This window comes from Manis pentadactyla, chromosome 3 (assembly GCF_030020395.1).
Source record: "Manis pentadactyla isolate mManPen7 chromosome 3, mManPen7.hap1, whole genome shotgun sequence".
Lineage (NCBI taxonomy): Eukaryota > Metazoa > Chordata > Mammalia > Pholidota > Manidae > Manis > Manis pentadactyla.
In genome coordinates, this window is record NC_080021.1 from 38,256,088 (window position 1) to 38,275,990 (window position 19,903).

At 40.3% G+C, this 19,903-nt stretch overlaps 1 protein-coding gene across 6 annotated transcripts in view; it reads left to right on the plus strand.

Moving 5' to 3' along the window:
* The first annotated feature begins 386 nt into the window (after window positions 1–386).
* Window positions 387–19,903, plus strand: part of UBR5 (ubiquitin protein ligase E3 component n-recognin 5) — a 128,011-nt gene continuing 108,494 nt past the window's right edge. For 4 of the 6 annotated variants that reach the window (XM_057497850.1, XM_057497852.1, XM_057497853.1 and 1 more), the window contains exon 1: window positions 392–957. In XM_057497850.1, the coding sequence (XP_057353833.1) occupies window positions 896–957 (62 nt within the window). In that variant the 5' untranslated portion in view covers window positions 392–895. Of the gene's footprint in view, window positions 958–13,706; window positions 13,870–19,903 lie in introns of those variants that run through there. The other 2 variants (XR_008996226.1, XM_057497851.1) reach the window with 2 other exon arrangements.

Consider the following 19,903-nt stretch of genomic DNA (forward strand, 5'->3'; position numbering starts at 1 on the left):
ATAATTAGGGCTGCCGTAGGGAAATCAGAGCCACAGATCGCAGGAACCCCTCTTCCCTCCCACCTCCCCGGAGACACACTTATCCTTCCTCCCAGACTCACACCGCCAAGGCGGACCCGCCCCTCCGCCGCCTCCTTCCCTCACACGTGCTCTCCGGAACACTCACTCTGGAGATGTCCCATCCCCCGAGGGGGCTGGGCTCGGGGGCCGAATGGACCAATCCACACGCGCCTTACAGCGTCGTGGCCCGACAACGTTGAGCCGTCCAATCGAAAGGGCCTTGCCGCCCGTTTCCCGGAGCCCCGCCCCCTCGCTGCCGTGCCCCCGCCCGCCGGTCTCCTCCCTCCTCCTCCTCCTTTTCCCCCCGTTTGCCCCTCCCCCGCCGCTCGGGAGCGGAGCTTGCGAGACGGAGAAACTGGGGCAGAAGTGAAGATGGCGGCGGCGGCGCTGGCGGCGGCGGCGGCTTCTCGCCAGTGACGCGCGGTGCGGGCTCATCTCCCTCCCCACCTCCCTAGTCCGGATCCCGTCCGCCGCCGGGACCACTCTGTCCCCTTATCCCGCAGCACTCCCCACTCCTTCCTCCCCAGTCGCCCCATTCCCGACGCCCGGCCGCCGCTGGCGGCGGCGCGCCCCGGGTCCCGGCCGCTGGCCTCGCACTTCGTGCTGTCGCCGGCGGAGCGGGTGGCGTGTTGATCCGCCCTCCTGCCCGAACCGCCGGGCGGCGGATAGACGCCCGGCAGGGAGGCGGCGGCGGCCCTTGCGTATTTGCTTCCCTCCATTTGGGGACTGGGAGGCGGCGGCGGCTGTGGGTTTTGGGGAGGGGAAGGGGATTTTGGGGGGGGTGGGCGAGAGCGGGAGGGGGCCGTCCTCGGGAGGAGGACGAGAAGGAAGCACCATGACGTCCATCCATTTCGTGGTTCACCCGCTGCCGGGCACCGAGGACCAGCTCAATGACAGGTAATAGGGCCGGCGGCGGGCGGGCGGGGGGAGGGGCGCCTCCCCGCCCTCCCCTCCCCCATGGGGCCGCGCCGGGGCGGGCGCGCGTGTTTACGCGCCTGCGGTTGGCAGGGGGGGTCCTCACTGCCCCCGGCTAGGCCCCTTCCGGGGCAAACTTCTGGTCCCAGGGCCCCAGGGGCCCGGGTTTGCGGGGGTTGGGCGGTGTAGACGGGGCCCGCGGTGTAGACGGGAAAGCGCGTTGCAACATCACCCCCAACCCCTTCGAGAAGCCGCGTTGAACTCCGCGGAGATGGGCCGCGGTGGGGGTGGGGGTCTCGCTACCGGGGGGCGGGTTGTAATAACCGCCGGGCCCAGGCCCGAGGAATCCATATTAGTCAAAGTTGAATTGAGACAGACAATGCGGATGGGGGATGGTGGAGGTAAAAAGAGAGGGAAGAGGAGAAGCGGAGCTGGGGCCCCGGGCTAGGCTGGGCTCGCCTCGGGCTCCGGGAGCTGTGTGCGGTGTGGTGGTCTGGTCCTGCCAACCTCGGCGATCCCTTGGGAGGGGAAAGCTGTTTCCCGGCAGATCGGGGTGGGGGAAGGAGGGAGGAAGCGCCATGATTATTGTTATTATTATTAAATTTGAGCCTCTGCAGTGAGGTTTGCCTGCCCGGGAGGGGATGAATTCAGGCGGGGGTGGGGAAGTGGATTGGATTCCTTTCGCTCTCCTCCCAAAACGGAGCTGGCAGCTCCTGCTCCTATCCCCTATGGTGCGAGCTTTTTGTTTCCTTTTTTATTCTAATGATAGTGTTTCCTGAGTTGTAATTTGACAGCTGAAAACCCTGCGTGTAGTCAAAGGAAAACTCTTACGTATGCAGTTCGCAATGCTTCTTTTCTTAACACGCTGTAAATTTCTGGGATAGGTTTGCTATGGGCGGAGGAGGAGATTTTTTTTCTTTTATAGGAAGTTGTTTTGGCGGAGGATTCCTACCTACCTTTCCCTCCTTCACCGTTCCCTGCCAGGTTAGGATATTGAATTGCAGGGCTGCATGCTCTCTGGGAACTGAGATAAAGCAGAAAAAGTTTCCTCACTGTTGCAAAACAGACTCCGTAGAGGTTGAAGGAAGCCTCCATTAAAACAAGTCTTAGAATCTAGGACTCAGATCTAATGATGGGCTGAATGTTTACAGGGTCAGAAAGTGGGACATTTTAAGTCTCTCTCTTCCCCAATACTTTTGGGGCTGTTTGTTTCTTTTGAGTATGGAAGGCCATCTGGACCCAAGTTTAGAAGTTACATATAATTTTTTGCTAAGTGGCCGGTGACATAAATTGCATGACGCTCTGTTTGTCATGCGCTTCCCGGAGGGAGGAAGAGGCCTAACTTGCTGCTAATAAGGTATTGGCCTCCGTCTCCGAGTAGCTACCAGCTCAGGTGGAGCGCAGAGCTAATGAATCTGAAAGCTGGAGGCTTAGTTTCTGGCACTGGGTTCGGATTTATCTAATCTTTGCTGTACCCGTATTTAACATGTTTGTGAAACTTTTGGAATACTTTTTGAAAATACCATTTGGAGTTGTCATGTAGTTCCTTTAAATACTGAAATCAGTTTTGTCATTTAACATTTTGTTTTGTGATCCTTACTCAGACCTTATTTTCATTACAGATAGATTTTTTTTCTAAGGCTTAAATGGAAGATTTTTTTGTGAATTTTAGAACTAGGCTACTAGTGAAGATAACTGCTGTCACAGATGGAACCAAGTTGGTAGTGCTTTTGTAGTGTAATTTGTCTTGTAACTTAGAAAATTGCATCAGGGAGGGGAGAAATAGGGCATGTTTTCTGTAGTAGTCCTATTTTATATATACCAAGAATCCTGACAAACTTACTCAGTTGACTATGTGCTCCAGAGCCAGTCTATTTTGCAGTTGTGTTGTGTGCTTGGATTTATTTTTGAGCCAGCCTTTTTGCTTCAGCTAGTCTGAGAAATTTACAAGTAGTGTATCTTTTTTAAAGCTACATTTTCTTCTTTCCTAGTTTAAACAAATAATGAACTTTGTTTTATTCCTTTGGTGTCAGTGAGCAATATTAAGAATGAATCATTTTGAGTTTTCATTTCATGAAATAGAAGTGGATTGATTCAGATCATTTTTAAAAACGTGCTGTTCAGGATGTTTGGAAAAATAGAGTGCTGTAGGTAAAATTTTAGGGACCTATGGTTGAGGAGCACCAAAAACACCTGATCTGTGGAGATTTGTGAAGGCAGTGTTTGGGACAGTCACACACCCTTAAGTTTTGAAGTAGTTGATTTGTGGTAGAGCTGTTTTGTGTCTCCTTCCAAAGGAAAGGTTCTCCTTGCATACCTAATTGTAGAGTAATAGGATCCATATATTACAGCATTGCTTGAGAAATATCAACACTGATGGTCTGGAGCCTTTTAACTACCTGGGACACGAAGCCCAGAATATTTTCATCATCAGATAAAAACTTTACTCAGGTTTAGTGAGTTTGGTAAATAGAAAAGAGTATGCCACTATAGCTTGATTTTTATGAGGAGTGTGTCTGTGATAGTCACAGATGTGATAAATGATAGGTTTGGATGAGAAAGGGTATAAATAAGTAGATTTTATTCTTTACATGAAAAGCAGTCAGATAGGACATGCAATATGGTACTGCAAATAAATTGCTCAGTTAAATAAAACTTAGAGGACTCAAAACATCAGTATTTTCTTCTCCAAATAAGTTTTCCTTCTTTAAATAGCCACGTCCTGTTAAAAGTCAGATATTTTGTTCACTGTAATAGTTTGACATCTTAAACCTCTAAAATGTACTCAGTGTGAAGGAAAAAAGTTGTATCTGTTCTTTGTGTTTTTAAACTTGCCAATTCTGTGATAGTCTTTGGTTAAAATCTTTAGTTTATTGGCCTTGGCCCAAACCAAATAACCAAATGCAGTTTATGTTTATAGGTGGGGATGCCTAGGGAAGAGAAGGGGAATTCAGAGCTTACTATGTTGGATGTGGCTTCTTGGAGTGATGACAGCCCCTGGGGTTGAGAGGCTGGCCCTTTGCCACTCAGTACAGTTCATTGTATTGAATTGAAACCATTCCTTGCCCAGATACTTCTGTGCATTTTGATTTTCTTTCTAGCGAATTTCTTGAGCTAGTGCTACTTTCCTGCTTAAAACATTGTCTCAGAGGAATAGTAAAAGGATACCAAGAACATGGTTCTGCATTGTTGAGGTTGAAGGGAGAGCTGGAAAGTGCCTAAGAAGCCACTGGAGACCAGTCTTTTCACTAATGAGCAGAAAAAAATAGGCCCAGAGACCTGTGGAATTTATCCACGGGTACCCAGTGATGAGGTCCACATGATGGGTCTTCTGCATTTTTTTTAAAGTCTAGAGCTCTTTTCCTCTATTCCACATGTCCTGTGTTCTGGGATATTTCTGATTTCTGAGGCATCCCAGTCCTAGATTAGCCATCTATTACAGAGTTTATTTCTCCTTCCACTCAACTCCTCCCTCCAGGACCTTTTAACCCTTTCCTAGTGCAGCTTAGGTGAGGCCTTTTTAAGGTGTAGGGTATGGAATGATTTGTTGTCTCTATCCTGAATTACTCCTTGAGATGCAGGTTGGTTACAATGCAACCCAATTCTCACTGTCTGTAGAATTTTCCTGTGAGCTTTGCTATTTGGCATTGTAATGTGTTGTGCCATCATACACAGTATTGGTTGAAATTGTCATTTGATCAACAGGGTTTATTTCTAAGGAGCTTCTCCATCAGGTGATGTAAGGCTACAAGGTAAGTAAGATAGATAGGAGTTTGAAATTTGGAATTCCTAAGTCTGGGTTTGTCTCAGCTCTGCTACTTACTGTTCGCTGATAGGTGAGTTAATTTAAGCACTTAGAGCCTTACTCGTTGTCTGACCTCCCCTAACACCTCAGTCTGTAAACCAGGCTTGGTACCTACCTTTAGGTCAATGAGGGGCCCTTAAGCTAGTGAGTGGGAAACCCAAAGATTATAATGTGGATTCTGTGGAAAATATTCTGAAGAGATGGTTACTTTTAACAGCTTTTTGTATTTTGTCTAGTTTCCAAATAGAAAAGGAAGGACTCAAAGCAATTGCCCTTTAATATCTTTAGTGTTGGGTGCAGAATCCAGACTCCGTTTTAGATCAGTGGTTCTCATTTGGGTACAGTTTTGCACCCAGGGGATGTTTGGCAGTGTTCGGGGATGTTTTTGATTGTCCAGCTGGGGTATTGCTACTGGCTTCCAGTGGATAAAGGCCAGAGATGGTGCCTAATGCTGTACAACACATGGAACAGCCGCAATCTCTAAGAATTATCCTGTCCAAAATGTTAGTTGCGCTGGAGTTGAGAAACTCTTATCCTGAATTACCTTGAATACATATAGATGTAAAAGGAAATAGAAATAACTTGTGAAGAAAAATTCAAGTAATTTAAGTTGTTAGCCTCAAATTGTGACTATTTAAATAAAAATTAATTAAAATTAATACCAGTTCCTTGGTAACACTGGCCACATTTTAAGTATGCTGTAGCCGCATGCAGCTAGTGGCCACCATATTGGACGGTGCAGATACCTGTCAGTGCTGTCATCCCTGAGAGTTTTGTTGGGACAGTTTTGACACAGTGCTTTTTTTGCACAGGATGTGGCAAAAGTAAGTGCTCCTTACTTGTACTAGGCACTGTTGGTTTTTAATGACTCAGGAATATCCTGCCCTCCTGGTTGGAACCTGAAAATAACACCAGCGATTAGGTGGAGCTGAACAAAGGTTGTGGTGGGTAGAGGTTATAATAGTTGAAAGTTGCCTGAAATTTCAGTGTGCTGCACCAAAAAATGCAAGTATTAGTCCATGTGGATTAGAGCATCACGTCACCAAACCAGTGGGAAATCTCACTATTTGATTATTGAGGTTGTTACCTAAAAACAATAACACCAGAGCAACTGGACTGGGAAAGTACGGGTGGGCTTAACTAAATTGATTAAATAAAGTTGATTAAGGAAAGTAAAGAGTAAAGAACAGGGTGGGAAATAGCCAAACAAAAAATTGAAAATCAAACAAAGGGAGATCAATTTTATAAATCAAGAAATCAGTGACTAAATTGAAGGCTTGGGAGTAAACACACTTGCAAAGGTAATCACATAGTACAGGGGAGTGCAGCCAGGAATGATGGGGTGAATTGACGGAAGGTCAGGACTTCTCCCGAGCCATTAGGTTTTTTAGGAAATTAGTCTCTAAATGAAGACCAAAGACAGTGTCAGATTATGCCTCAGTAGATCTCACAGGGTGTATTGAAGGAAGCAATTTTATGTTGCTGGAGGATGCACTTGCGTCGTCTTTTCCCCGTTTTTATCATGCCTACTTCTAATTAAGAAAACAGACTCCATTGTAGTCTTGCGTCTCTGTCATTTTGAAATTTCGGCATCCTGAGCAAATGAAAACAGTCTCTCCTGGCTTGCCGTGATTATGGATTGTTGATTTATTTTTATAATTGATTCTTTTAAGTTTTACTCAGAAAATTATTTTTTAAGTTTTTTATTATGGAAAATGTCAAGATATACAAAAGTAGAGGGAATGCTCTAATGACCATCCAGGTACAGCAGTTATCACCCAGTGTTAACAGTTACCAACTCCATGGCGAGTCCAGTTTCAATACTCTCCCCATCAGATAATTTAATAATGTATTTTCAATAGGTGTTTCAAAGATGGAGACTTAAAAAAAAAAGGCATCTAAAAAACATCCCTTAAAATCAAAATTGAACCTGTTCAGATTTTCCTTTTGTCACATAAATGCTTATTGTCTAGTTACAGTTTTATGTGATAAAACTAATTGGGTTCTAACATGTTACAAAATTTGACATTCCTAAGACTAAGAAAATTTGGAGTGCAGCCTTAGAAGGAGGGGCAGCATCACACTGAAAATTTAAGGTTCCTTATAGCTCAATGCTGTCACTTCTTAACTTGCAATGTGATGGCATTTTGTCAGGAGTTACTTGTAATGGTCATGTAATGATGGTAAAATGGGATTCTTGAAATTATTTTCTGTGGGACATATTGAGGAATAAGCTTAAGTCATGTGAAAAGTTTGCAACATTCTTCTTAGTTAATACATAGAAGTGAAGCTATTAATAAATTGAACTTGGCTATAATAATTTCATATTACTTGATAGAATCAGTGCAGTGGTAGTAAACCTTTTGAAAATGAGACATGGTAAATTCTAGATAACTGCTTTGTGACATTCTCATTTTTTTTCAGGATATTAAGTAAAATGTTAAAATTTAATGTTACTTCACACATAGTTTGTCTTAGCTGCATAGTGAAAGTGATGTTATTTGGTCTCTGATGGGTTTCACCTTAAATGTTTTCAACCCTATTTTGTAAATCAGCCTTATTGAAGCATAATTTCCATACAATAAGAAGCTTACCCATTTTAAGTGTATAGTTTGATGAGTTTTGACAGATGCATAATTGTAGAAACTACCACAATCGAGATATAGAATTACTTTCATCACCCCCAAAAACAACTGAGTGCCCCCTTTGCATTCTCATTCCTATCTCCTATCCCTTGCCCCTGAAAACCACTGTTTTATTTTCCTCACTGTAATTTTGCCCTTTTTAGGATTTCATAGAAATAGAATCGTGTGTCCAGTGTCTTCTGCATTAGCCTTTGTGCATGTAGTAGTTTTTTTCCTCTTGTGTTAATAGTATTTCATTGTTTGGCTATACCATAATTTTCAAATCTGATTTTTGACCAATATAAATTTGGGTTGTTTTCAGTTTCTGGCTATTCCTTAATCTTTGTTTATTAAAAAAAGTTCCTTCTTACAAAAAAATTCTTGTAGAAGATCTGGAAAATACAGATCAATTTAAAAAGTCTTAACAATAGTGCCATCACTGTTAATATTTTGGTGGCTTTCTAGTTTCTTCTATATGTAGATAGTTTTTGTTTTATATGGTTGTGATCATCCTTGGTGTAATTTTATATACTTGAAATTTTTCTTGACTTTAATATACCAAAATATTTTTCACAAGAAAAAGATACCAGTAGTAAAAATTTTACATTTTTCTTGACAGCAAATTTTTGTATTAAAGTACGTGTGATTGTATTTGTAAAGCGATTATATTTTAGAATTCCATTAGTAATGGTCGTGGTCTAGATTGCTAGTTGTTGAGGTTATGACACTGTCTAGTGTAGGAAGCACTGAACTGAATGAAAGATTTTTATTTACTTTCCTATCAGTGAGTCCATGCTCCATTTTTGTAGTTCAGGAGAAAAAGTGTTTAAAAACCTATCATTTCAAAAATTGGCTTTGCTCTAGCACGAATTTGATGTTCCAGAATTGAGGCAATGAGGAGTTCGAGGTATTGGAGGTGTTCTACGTCTTTAACTCAGATACTAGGTGGTCTCACAGACAATCTCAAACTCCAGAGAGGCCCTTTGACCTTTGAACAGCTGCAAGACCCTTTTACACCTGAGATTTTCTCTGACAGTCTGCTTGCTGGGTGACAAGTGGAGGGTGATGGGTTTTGTAAGCCCTAAGAAAAAGTCACATTTGAGATTAGGCAGTTTATATAATGAAAAAAGTTAAGAAAGCAGAGGTAATATGGTAGGGTTATTTTAACATCTAAACCATGAAAGCAGGGTTTTATATGAAAGACTGCAGGGAGAGGTACTGGGTTTGTGCAGTTCATCATCTATTTTCTGAGGTTGTAGAAATGTCTTTGTTGTCCAGAAGTGATTTGAACTAGTTCAGTTATTGCTCTGTTTCGTCTGTGTATGGAAACCCTACTGTGCCTTTAAAGGAAGTATCAATCAAGTGATTTTTCTAAAATTATATGCAAATTAGTTTAAATACTCATTCTCTTAGTAGGCTTTATTTCTAGTAGTGTTTAAAGTCTTCATCTAGAAATCCCTGATACTTTCTTTAAGTGATCGTGTTTCATGTTTATCAGGTGTTCTGATTATTATATACAGGTGGAGTTTAATTGGTGGGGAGGAGTGAGTAATTCAATGCTATGGACAGTGTGATCGTTTCTTCTTGTAAGGTTGTTCTTAGGGGAAGTATGGAAACTGCTTTTTCTTTGCCTCCCACAGTTGCCAGTTGAGGATGAATCCAAATTGCTGCCTCATGATCCTAGTAATTCTGTGCTAGGTTTCTGTCACTGTTAGGGGTTGCAGAACCTCGAATGGGTGTCTCCTGTTCAGGAGGTTGGCATCCCTGGTCTGAAGGTCAGAGGTGACACATGGGCTGATTTTGTTTGCAACTGCGGAGGAATATGTACAACACCCACATCCAGAGACAGGAGTTAGTGTGAGGTTAGCAGCCACTCCATACCACATGCCATCCCAGAATGTTTCTGGTTTCACAAAACTGTTGAGTTGGGAGTGTGCATGAGTGTCTAGAGCAGTTGGTCTTCTGCTTTTCTTCAGGGCCTCTTGACTCCCAGAAGACTCTTCAGAAATGTAAAAAGGTTCTTCAGTTGACATGAGGATTCAATCATTTTTTGGTGAATTCTAGGATATTCTTGAGAAGTAATAGCATTTGTGTTTGGGCATGATTTGTTTTAATCTTTTTTTTTTCTTGCAAGTGGAAAGTTTTTCTGCCAATAATGTTTAAGTTTTTTAAGAGTAACACAGCCTAACCAAATCTTAGTAACAACAGTTACTGTGGTTTTTCCTGATAAAGAGGTTCTTTGATTTAAAGTATTGTAGTGTTCAATGGACCACAATCATCAGGAACACAAAAGTTTGAGGTCTACTGTATAAAAGGCTCTATCCATATTTCCTTGTCCTAAAATTAGTCAGTGACAGCAAATAGGACCTTGCTCGCCAGTCCTCACTGCCCCCAGCCTTCTTTTCCCCGTCAAAATACAGATTCTGTAGCTGTTAATGATTGAGATCCTTCCTGATCCTTGAGGCTAGAATAATTTATTTTTGTTTGCTTTTTTTGTTTTTGCTAACAAAGTTTTAAAAACTTGATTTAAGTTACATAAATACTATGTCCTCCCTAGAACTGTAAGAAACTGAGAGGATAGTTTTTAAAAACACATGTCAGTGCACATAGGGTTACAGTCTAGCTGGGGGAATGAAGCTGATCCATAGATTGGTAGTAAACTATGAAAGACTGGGGAAGAGGTAGTCGAGTTTGGCCTGTGTAAATATTTGCTATGTGTGGCCAGCACAGAGATTGAGAACAGTGTTAGTTTAGTTTTCCTTGTTCAGTAAATGTGTGCTTCTTGCTTCAAACCTTGTGCTAGGCTGGAGGTGGCTGCTGTATTTCACTTGTTCCACCAACCCTTCCTGGAACTTTGGGTTGAGAAGTACTTGGAACATTTTACGGCTCATTGGGAAAGTTTGGAGAAGAGTGAGGTGATGAGTTAGTGGGCCCAGGAAGTGGCATCAGGTTGGTGTACCTTTTTTTTTTTAACTTTTTACTTTGAAATAATTACAGACTCACAAGAAGTTGTAAGAACAGTGCAGAGAGGGCCCGTTTCCCTATAAATAACTCAGCTTCCCCAGGTGGTAACATCTTGAGTGTACCAAGTATTTGTGACATCCTTGTAAAGTATTAGAGATGTCAAGGAGCATTTTCCCTATATGCATCTTTGGAAATGATTTATTTCTCTGCTAAGATACAAATTTAAAGAAAACTTGGTTTTCTTAGATGATTTTGAATTGATGAAATATACTAGGCAGCGATTGAATTTTTAGTCAGTCTTTGTCTTTGACATGGTGGTGAATGGAATATAAATTGAAGGAAGCCAGTATTCAGGGATTTGGGTGTTTTTTAAAAAAATCTGACACAAACTGGCCATGTGACCAAAGTAAATGAGTGTAACTTTGATTTGTAAAACAAGAGAATTGGGTCAGATCACTTAGGTTTTTCCTACTCAAGTTTCTGTACTTTTAGGATTGTGGTAGGGAAAAGGATTTTGGTATTATAGAATGGCTCAGAGAGAGAAGGAACTATGAGTCTATGTTGTCCATAATTTCTTTCACTCAAATTTGATAAATGAAAAATGAACAAGGGAAGTGGGAAAATAAGTTTTACTTTTTCGCTCAATTCAATGAGGATTTTGCCAACTAAATTATATATATTGGGATACAAGAATGATGGCCTCTGCCCTCATGAAGCTTTCGTTTTAATGGGGAGACAGACATGTAAATAAAGAATTAAGTGCTTAAAGATAATACTAAGTGACAGGGAAGAAGAAGGATCTGATGATTAGACCTGGTGCTTAAAGGGCTTTGAAGACAAGGATGCAGGGTGTGGGGACTGGTTTATCCTCTTCTGGGCTCTTGAGCCCAGTGAATTTTCATATACAGGCATTGCAGATACTGTTGGCAACCAGATGTTCACCACAGGTGTCTGTATTGGCTTTGGTAATCAGAGTTTTAATAGTAGTCCAGAACTCTTGCACTGTATGAGAACAATTTATGTATAGACAGTGATTTTGTTTGTTTTCTTTGCTTTTTGTTTGCAAAAGGTACTGTCCAGGGATAAGACAAGAAGATAGGGCTCATCAGGGTATGAAAACAGGTTGCTTCATTCTGATGCTTTGACTTAGCATTGCAAGAGAAGAATCTATAGCAAGTTGGCAAGGAAGGGGAGAGGGGATACATGAGGAGCTTGCGTGGAGAGTCTGTGCTCCCGTCTGTTCACTCATTGTGCACAGGCTGGGACTGACCCTGTGGCCGTCTCAATGCTGTAAGGAGAGCGGTGTCAGAGCACAGGGACACTTAACTATAAGGCCAAGTGTCCTCTGACTCTTTCATTGTTAATTGTTTTTTTAAAAAAGCACTTAATTTCATATAGTGCACTGCCAATAAACATTTCAAGGTTATTTATAGTTATAGATACTCATGTGATAGAACTTTTTTAATGGATATAGAGTTTCACATCAGATTTAAGACCCCTGGGTGAGATGAAATAGTCAAAATTAGAGCTTTTAAGTTTTGAAACAAGATTTTATCTGTCTTCAGAAGTTTGGTTTATGGTATTGACATTCATTATCAAGTATTAACAATCCCTACAGAATTTGAGAGTGTTACTCTGTATCCGAGAGATGTTGTGTACCATAAACAGGTCCTGATGGGGAGAGAGCTCCAGTTATAGCTGGTGTATGTTGGTCAGCTTTGCCATTTTAAGATTTGATTTTATATCCTGCCCCAGTCCTGCTCTTCTACCCTCTTGTACCCACTCTGATGGGTATTTAGAAGCAGTGGACATTCTAAACTCTTGTACCACCTTGCTGGTTTAACTGGAGGGGGGCTTAGAAACCAGCCGAGCTCTTCCTTTTTAAAAAAGTTTTAAACTTCTCGGGCTGATGTGTTTAATTTGACACGAATGAATTTAGTACAATTCTTTTAATTATACTTTCCTTATAAGTTTAATGGGAGAAATTTCTGTATGGCAAAAACTTACTTGAAATAATGAATTATAAAGCAAAAGCACATTGACAGCGTATCACCTCCTAAGGTTGGGAGTGTTTGTTCACCATTTCTAGTGGATGGAGACTGTTCTTTTTTGGAAGGCTGTTTGTTTAGGAGGTCCTAGTACTTTGGAGTGTTCAGTGGAATTCATCTTCTGTTTTCCAGGGTACCTATGATCACTCTGTATGTTAGGCTGTAATAATTAATACTATCTTTTGACTTGATTTTGACTGCTGCATAGAAAGTCTCTTTTTAATGTTCAATATTGTATACTGAGGAAGAGTTTAGGATGCCTTTCTGTATTTTACAGCTGAGGAAATTCAGGGCTTGAGTGCCTAGATGGTTAATGAAGTTGTGAAGAGTCAACTCAGCATTCACTCAGCTTTCTTGCTTTTCCTTTTCTTTCTTTCTTTTTTTTTTATTGGTATATAGTTGATACACAGTCTTAATTGGTTTCAAGTATACAACACAGTGGTTCAACAGTTACATACGTTGTTAAATCCTCACCCCCACTAGTGCAGTTACTATCTGTCAACATAAGATGTTACAGAATCACTAGCTATATTCTCCATCCTGGACTACCATCCCTGTGACCAGCTTAGATTATGATTCAGAATTTTTGTGCCCCTTTATCCCTCTCTTCTTCCCACCCTAACCCCTCCCCCATGGTAACCGTCAGTCACTTCTCGGTGTCCATGAGTCTTGTTTTTTCTTTTCTTTTTGGAATGGGCATGGGAAGTTGCTTTCTGACACATAAGTAAGTCAATATATATAAATGCAATTAAATATTAATATGTTCACACACTCTTATACACACACACACTACAGTATCACATCATTTATTTCAGAAAATTTTGGGGGGCTGCTGCTACATGTCAGTTCTAGTCTTGGATGTATGGTGGTGAAGCTTAGTCTATGGGAAAGACAGGCCATTAGGAGGCAGTGTGATTAATACAGTGAAACATGAAGTTCAGGATTCTTCCCCCAAGCACATACCCTACTGTGGGAGGGATGGGGCTGTGCGATGAGGGGCAGTGCCTTGAAGACTGGAGGCAGAAGGAATAGCGTGTGTGAAGACTGAAAGATAAGAGAGTGTTGTACCTTTAGGAATTAAAGTCCAGGATGCCTAGAGTGGTGAGTGCATAGGGTTTCAAAGCAGTTGAATAGTTTTCTTGTACTCTGTTAATGTCTTCAGTAGTGAGGTTGGTATTAGCCTAATAAAGTAAATTTGATGTGCAAGGTCATATATTGGTTGTGACTGATTAACCTAAACCAGCGCAGTAAGGGTGTGAATTCCCTCCCAGTTTAGGCCTGTTGCTTGACTTCATGGCTACAGATAGCATCCTTCACCTCTGTCCAGCCAAGTTACTTGTGTTTGCTGCTGTGGATGAGGATGGACAGGCTTGGGTGCATGGTTCAAGTCAATGCCACATTGCTGTTGGGAAAACACTGCAAATCCTGCAGATGGTCCAATAATATCACTGAGGTGAATACAAGATGGTGTCTTTTTCTAAGAGAGAAAACAGTCCACCTTGTTACAGACAAAAGTTTCATAAGTGCTGAAAGAAAATGACAGCATATTCGTTGCTGGGTTATGAGAGGTTACTTTTGATGTGTTTTAATAGTTCTAGTATTTACTTCCATATGAATATGTACTTTTAATAATAGAAAAAGAATAAATCCCTAGGAAAGTGTTTTAGTTCAGTTAACAACATGAAAAGCACTGAATAAAGAATACTGATTTAATGACATTAAATTTTTTTTCTCTAGAAGTGTCTTACAGGAAATATAATTCTTTGTGTAAAACTAATTGAGGGATGATTTTATAAGTAGATTTTTTTTTCAATTATTTTGAGCTTTGATTTTAAGCAAAGCCCATTAGGATCATATATTTGGGCATAATTTCTGACTTAAGTTTACAGAAATTTGTTTGCAGCCCTGTCCCAAAGGGCTTTTTTTTATTATTGTCTGTAATGAAAGCCTTTTGGATTTGGACAAGAATTTATCATTTCCATTTTACATACTGAGTTCACTCAGGGAGAAGACAGCTTGTATAAAACATTGTGGTAACATTTAAACACTATTTTCCCCCTAGAAAATTGACCAGTATTTCATCATAACTTAAATATAAAGGAGCACTCGTAGACAGCGTTTTTAAAAATGCAACTTAACATTTCTTTCATTCATTCATTCATTCTTTAATTCATTGTTAGTCAGCCTATCTTTATTGAGGGCTTGTTCTGGCCCAGACATTGGTGCTACATCAGTAAACAAAGAGGCAAAAATTCCTGTACTTGTGGAGCGTATATTCTAGTGACATACTTTTTGGGTGTAAGTAATTGGGAAACACTTCTTTCCAAATGTGTGGTGTTTAATTTCCATATGTGACATCTGTTTGAAATGCATTATTAAGATTGTAATCAAAAGTGATGGTAAAGCCCACTGAATTAATAGTTCTTCGTAATACCCCTAAAGGCTTGACTAAACATTTTCATCATTGTGCAGGGCCAGCCTTTATACAGCCCTTCCCTCAGTTTGACCCTGTGAGTTCCAGTCCAGGAGAGCTGAGAGGTGGCTACTTTGAAGACAGGCTAATTGTATCGGATGGTCTTAAGATTCCTAATACCTGACTCATGTTAGTACATATTTTTATTAAATTAATTTGAACTTTAAAAGCAAAATATTTAATTTTAATAAACATAAGTTGTTAAAACTGTTTTGATCTTTGGGATAAGGAGTGAATTAAGTGTTATGATTTTTTTTTGCATGTGTTATTCCAATAACATTGGAAGGTACCACTGTATAACTTCACTTTTTTCCCCCTTCTATGTTTCATGTAGTAGGCCTTCCTTAAAGAGTGAGCCTTGATTTTATGTGTGTATGTTTTTGGTGTGGTTAGTTTGGTTTTTTTTTTTGCTCCAGCATTCTATTGTAAACATTTTCAAACATGCAGAAAAACTGAATGAACAATCTGTTCATTCAGCTAGATTCAATAATTGCTAACACTTTACCAATTTTGCAAAATAAACATGTATATACAGTTGACCCTTGAACAATGCGGGGGTTGGGATGTCGACCCCTTGTGCAGCTGAAAATCCACCAAGTTTTGACTCTCCAAAAGCTTGACTGCTTATTGCCTACTGTTGACTGAAAGCCATACCGATACCATAAACAATTGAGGCATATTTTATATATTACATGTATTATAAACTGTATCACAATAAAGTAAGCTAGAGGAAAAATGTTTTTTCAAATTGTTGCAAATCTCCAAAAAATTTTCCAGTGTTATTTATTGAAAAAAATCCACTTGTTAGTGGGCCTGCACAGTTTGAACCTGTGTTGTTCAAGGGTTAACTGTATAAATTACTTGATTGGACCACTTGGAAGTGGAGCAGTTATCATGATTCTTTATCCTTGCATTTTCTAAGAATCCAGACCTTCTCCTGGAACAACCACCATACCATTATCACACCTTAGAAAATGGACAAGAATCCCTTAATAGTCTATAGTAGTCGGGGTATATTCATTTTTCTCCACTTGTCTTCAAAATGTCTGTGTATGATAGCTGGGTTTTTTGAACCAGAATTCTAGGCACAGTTCACACGTTGTATTTGGCTTCATTTGAATTTTTGTCATGGACTCATTTTTACAAAAATATTTTCAGTTTTTGCAAGGGCCACACTTAATCACTGAAATATTAAAATCTTTTTCTTTACACAATTGTCATTAAAAAAATTTTTGTGAACTGTTAATTGGCCTATATATACAGTTTTCATTTGTCCGTGGTATGTGTGTTTTGATGAACTTCCCAGTTACTCCTTTTCCCCAGATCAGCATGAGATGTTGCATCTTTTGCAAGATTTGCAATTTCACTTTTTACATATTTTGCATTGTATTGCATTGTATTGTTAGATAATGTCCTATAATCAGCAACAGTTTGAATCCAAAAGATGTGGAGTGATAGGCCAGGTTGTGCACCTCTTAAACTTGCAGGGATGTTTGCTGACTATTTTCTTAAGAGATAAGTAAGAGGCTGGTGAAAGTTTTGGCCTTGTCAGCTTTTCTTTCTTTATGCAGTCTCCTGACAGCGGGAATGAGGAAATGAGAACATTCTGTCAGTGTGTGTTTCCTGGTGTGGTAGGAGATTGGCTTTTTGAGCACAGATTTACTATTCAGATGAGTCCAAGGTCAAATGGATTTAAGCTACTGGGAATAAATGTTTCAGGAAGTTCACAGGTGTTTGTGATATAAAGTTGTTTTTTAAACTTAGCACAGTTAAAGGAAGCCAGTGAGGAAGATACCAAAGATGAAACAACCTAAGTGAGGCCTTGTTCATATACCAGTGGGACTAGGACCAGAGAAAATGTTGAGGTTTTCTTTGATCATCATTCTGTTTTTTTTATTGGTCTGTAATCAACCACTCCAAACTTAATGGTGTAAAACAACAATCATTTATTACTATTATTTCTGGGGATTGACAGTAACTCAGCGAGTGGTTCTTACTTTTAAGTTTCTTATGCAATTGCAGTCAGATAGTAGCTGGAATCATCTAGAAGACTTAGACAGCTGGGATCTGGCCCACCTGAGGTTCCTGAGGCAGGTCTGCCTCTGCGGCCTCTCTGTGGCATCTCTGCAGCAGGAGGCTTCTGGTGCCTGGACTTGCTGTGCGGTGGCCAAGAATTTCAAAGGTGACAGCCATGCTGGAATGCCTTTTTATGCCATAGCCTTTTAAGTCATGCAGAGTCACTTCTGCCTCATTCTTTTGTCAAAAACAAGGCATAAGGCCCATTTCAAGGGGAGGGTAATTATATTCCACCTCCTGTGGGAGGAGTGTCAAAGAATTTATACTTTTTTTTTTGACCTACGATTACCATTTTAAAAGATGATAAATTAATAAATTAATAATTACTCAAGGTGATTTAGGTTTCATGAAAGTTTTAGAAAAGATTGATACCATGTATTTGAAAATGGAAACAACGAAGACTTGACATTTATGGCTGGAGATGTAATAATGCATTTTGTGGTAGTAGTAATTGTTAATGAGCATAACATTTCCAAAAAAGTGTTGAAGTCCACCATTCAACAGTTTAACATCACAGAGGACACTCACCTACTGACCCCCGCCCCCCCGAAAAAAACATCCAGATCAGAATCACAAGGGAAGAATCAAAATATAAATGTGCTTCTTTGACCTCACTGGTATTACTCATAGTCAGGTGGTTGACTGGGTGTATTATTTTAGGAAATTTAAACATTTGATATGTTCTGAGACTTAAAAGATCAAAATGTAGGCTAACAATTACTTCTTTACTATGACTGTGCTCAGACGCAGGGTGTGTTTCCTGTGAAACAAATTTTCTTTGGCCAGAGCAACTTGGCTTCATCATCCATTTGATTAGTCACCTTCAGGATTGAAAGTTTTCTATTTCCAGAGACACATCTGCCCTGAAGTGATTAGGTTTTGTTGCTAAGTCTTTTTGTTTTAATAATCCTTTACATACCTATTATGTGCCAGGCTTTGTACTAGCTACTGGCTGTACGTAGCATTCAAAAGAAACCTTGCAACCAATTCCAAAATGAGAATTCCAGAAATTTTTTGGGCAGGGTCATTGAAATAAATGTATAGTTTTCCAGTATGATTAATAGAGTTTTCCAGTATGATTAATCCAGAAGATGGGATCTATTTGCATGTAAAGTTTGTTAGAAATAGGCTTTATCACTTCATAGCTTTGCCAAGGGTGGTATTTTGATGTTACTTGTGGTCAGTGTTAAAGGGATATATTGTGTGTCACTTTTCTTGGTGTTTTGCAGTTTTTATGAAGTGGAATAATAATTTTATTAAATGTGATGAAATTCATACATCTTTTGTGTGAATGTGAAAAAGAGAGGCCCTATTTATCTCTATATTCAGTACCTTTGTTGTTTTGTCTGTTTCTAATCAAAAGAGGCTTTATTGCTGTCATTAGAAAATGACATTGTGAGCCTGGACAGTTTCTAAGGGTCTTTCCAGGACTACCACTCAAAGCAGGAAACGGAGTGGGTGAAAGTTCTGGATGGTAAAGGGTGGTAGGAAGTGTCACTGTAGTGTCAATTTAAAGTTGGGTCATATTTTGGACTTTTCAGAAGGCAAGACAAAAAGCAGTGGCTAAGAAGTTACAATGCATATTATGTTACAGCAGAGAAACTTTTAGTAATGCTCTAAGATTGTTTTCAGTGAATCTTTTTTACATTTAGATATATCAAAAGGCCCAACAGACAGTGAGCTTTATAATTGACAGATTTTCTTTTTGTGACTATATTGAACACTGGTAAAACTGGTAAAAACCGAAGTTACGAGGAGTCCTTGTTTTGTGGGAGAGCCCTTTATGGGGACTGAGGAGTGTACTTTCTGGGTTAGAACTGTGTAACATTCAGAGGCCCTCCTGTAAATCATGAGGTGTGCTCATTTCAGACATTATTTTTAGCGTGGTTGTTGCTCTTTACTATGTATGAAGGACCGTATTTTCCAAACGTCTCATTTAACACCCTGGCAGCGCTGTTGCGGAGGGAATGAGACGAGTAGGAGCTTGAGTGTGGCCCCCAGGCCACACAGCTGTGGAGGGCCAGGTCCCAGGTGCAGGCCCTCAGTGATGAGTAAGTCGATTTAACGGGCTTTGCTGCTGAGGCGCTCATGGATGCTTCTATGTGAACTGAAGTTTTAAGCATTTATAGATTAAAAACAAAATGTCATAGTAAAGGGCTGTGCTCTGGTCTTTAAAGTTGAATATGAACTGTTTGCTTGTGCTGACCTGAGTACATTTTTTTATTGCTTTAAAATGTTGATCTGTTTGCAGAGAACAGGATCATCATTGTCTGTCTTTCCTTTGGCCTGGCTTTTGATGGAGGAGAGGGTACCACGTATAAAGTGATGGGTAGTCTTCCTGCTCAGATTAGTGTTGAACCTTAGGACCACTGTTCATTTCTGAAGCCAGTGTGGCTGCCCCTGTTGCATTAAGCTATTGCTGGACTCTCTGTGCTGACATGTGGGGGTGTGGGGTGGTGGGCAGGGGACACACTGGACTCATTACCCTAGTGACTTAGTGTTTGATGTGAACTTGGGTGGTATAGAGGTAATTCTAAATATAATTTGGAGAAGTTGAGGTGACCAGGATTTAAACAGATACCATGGCTTCACATTATTTTTACAGTACACATGAACTAAGAAAAGAAGTACAGCTTTACCCACGAACTTCAGTTATGCCTAGTTGGTATTATGTGTTAGTTGTGAGGTCTGTTCCCAATGTCTTTCACTGCTTTTTGAAAAATTAATTTATTATGATTTTTATTGAAATATCATTAATGTACAATCTTATGTTAGTTTCAGATGTACAACACGGTGTTTTAACAGTTACCCATGTTATTAAATCCTCACCCCCTCTAGTGCGATTACTCTCTGTCAATGTAGAACGATGTTACAGAATCATTGGCTGTGTCCTGCGTGCTGTACTGCCGTCAGTGCTCGCTTTTCTGTGGGCTGTGAT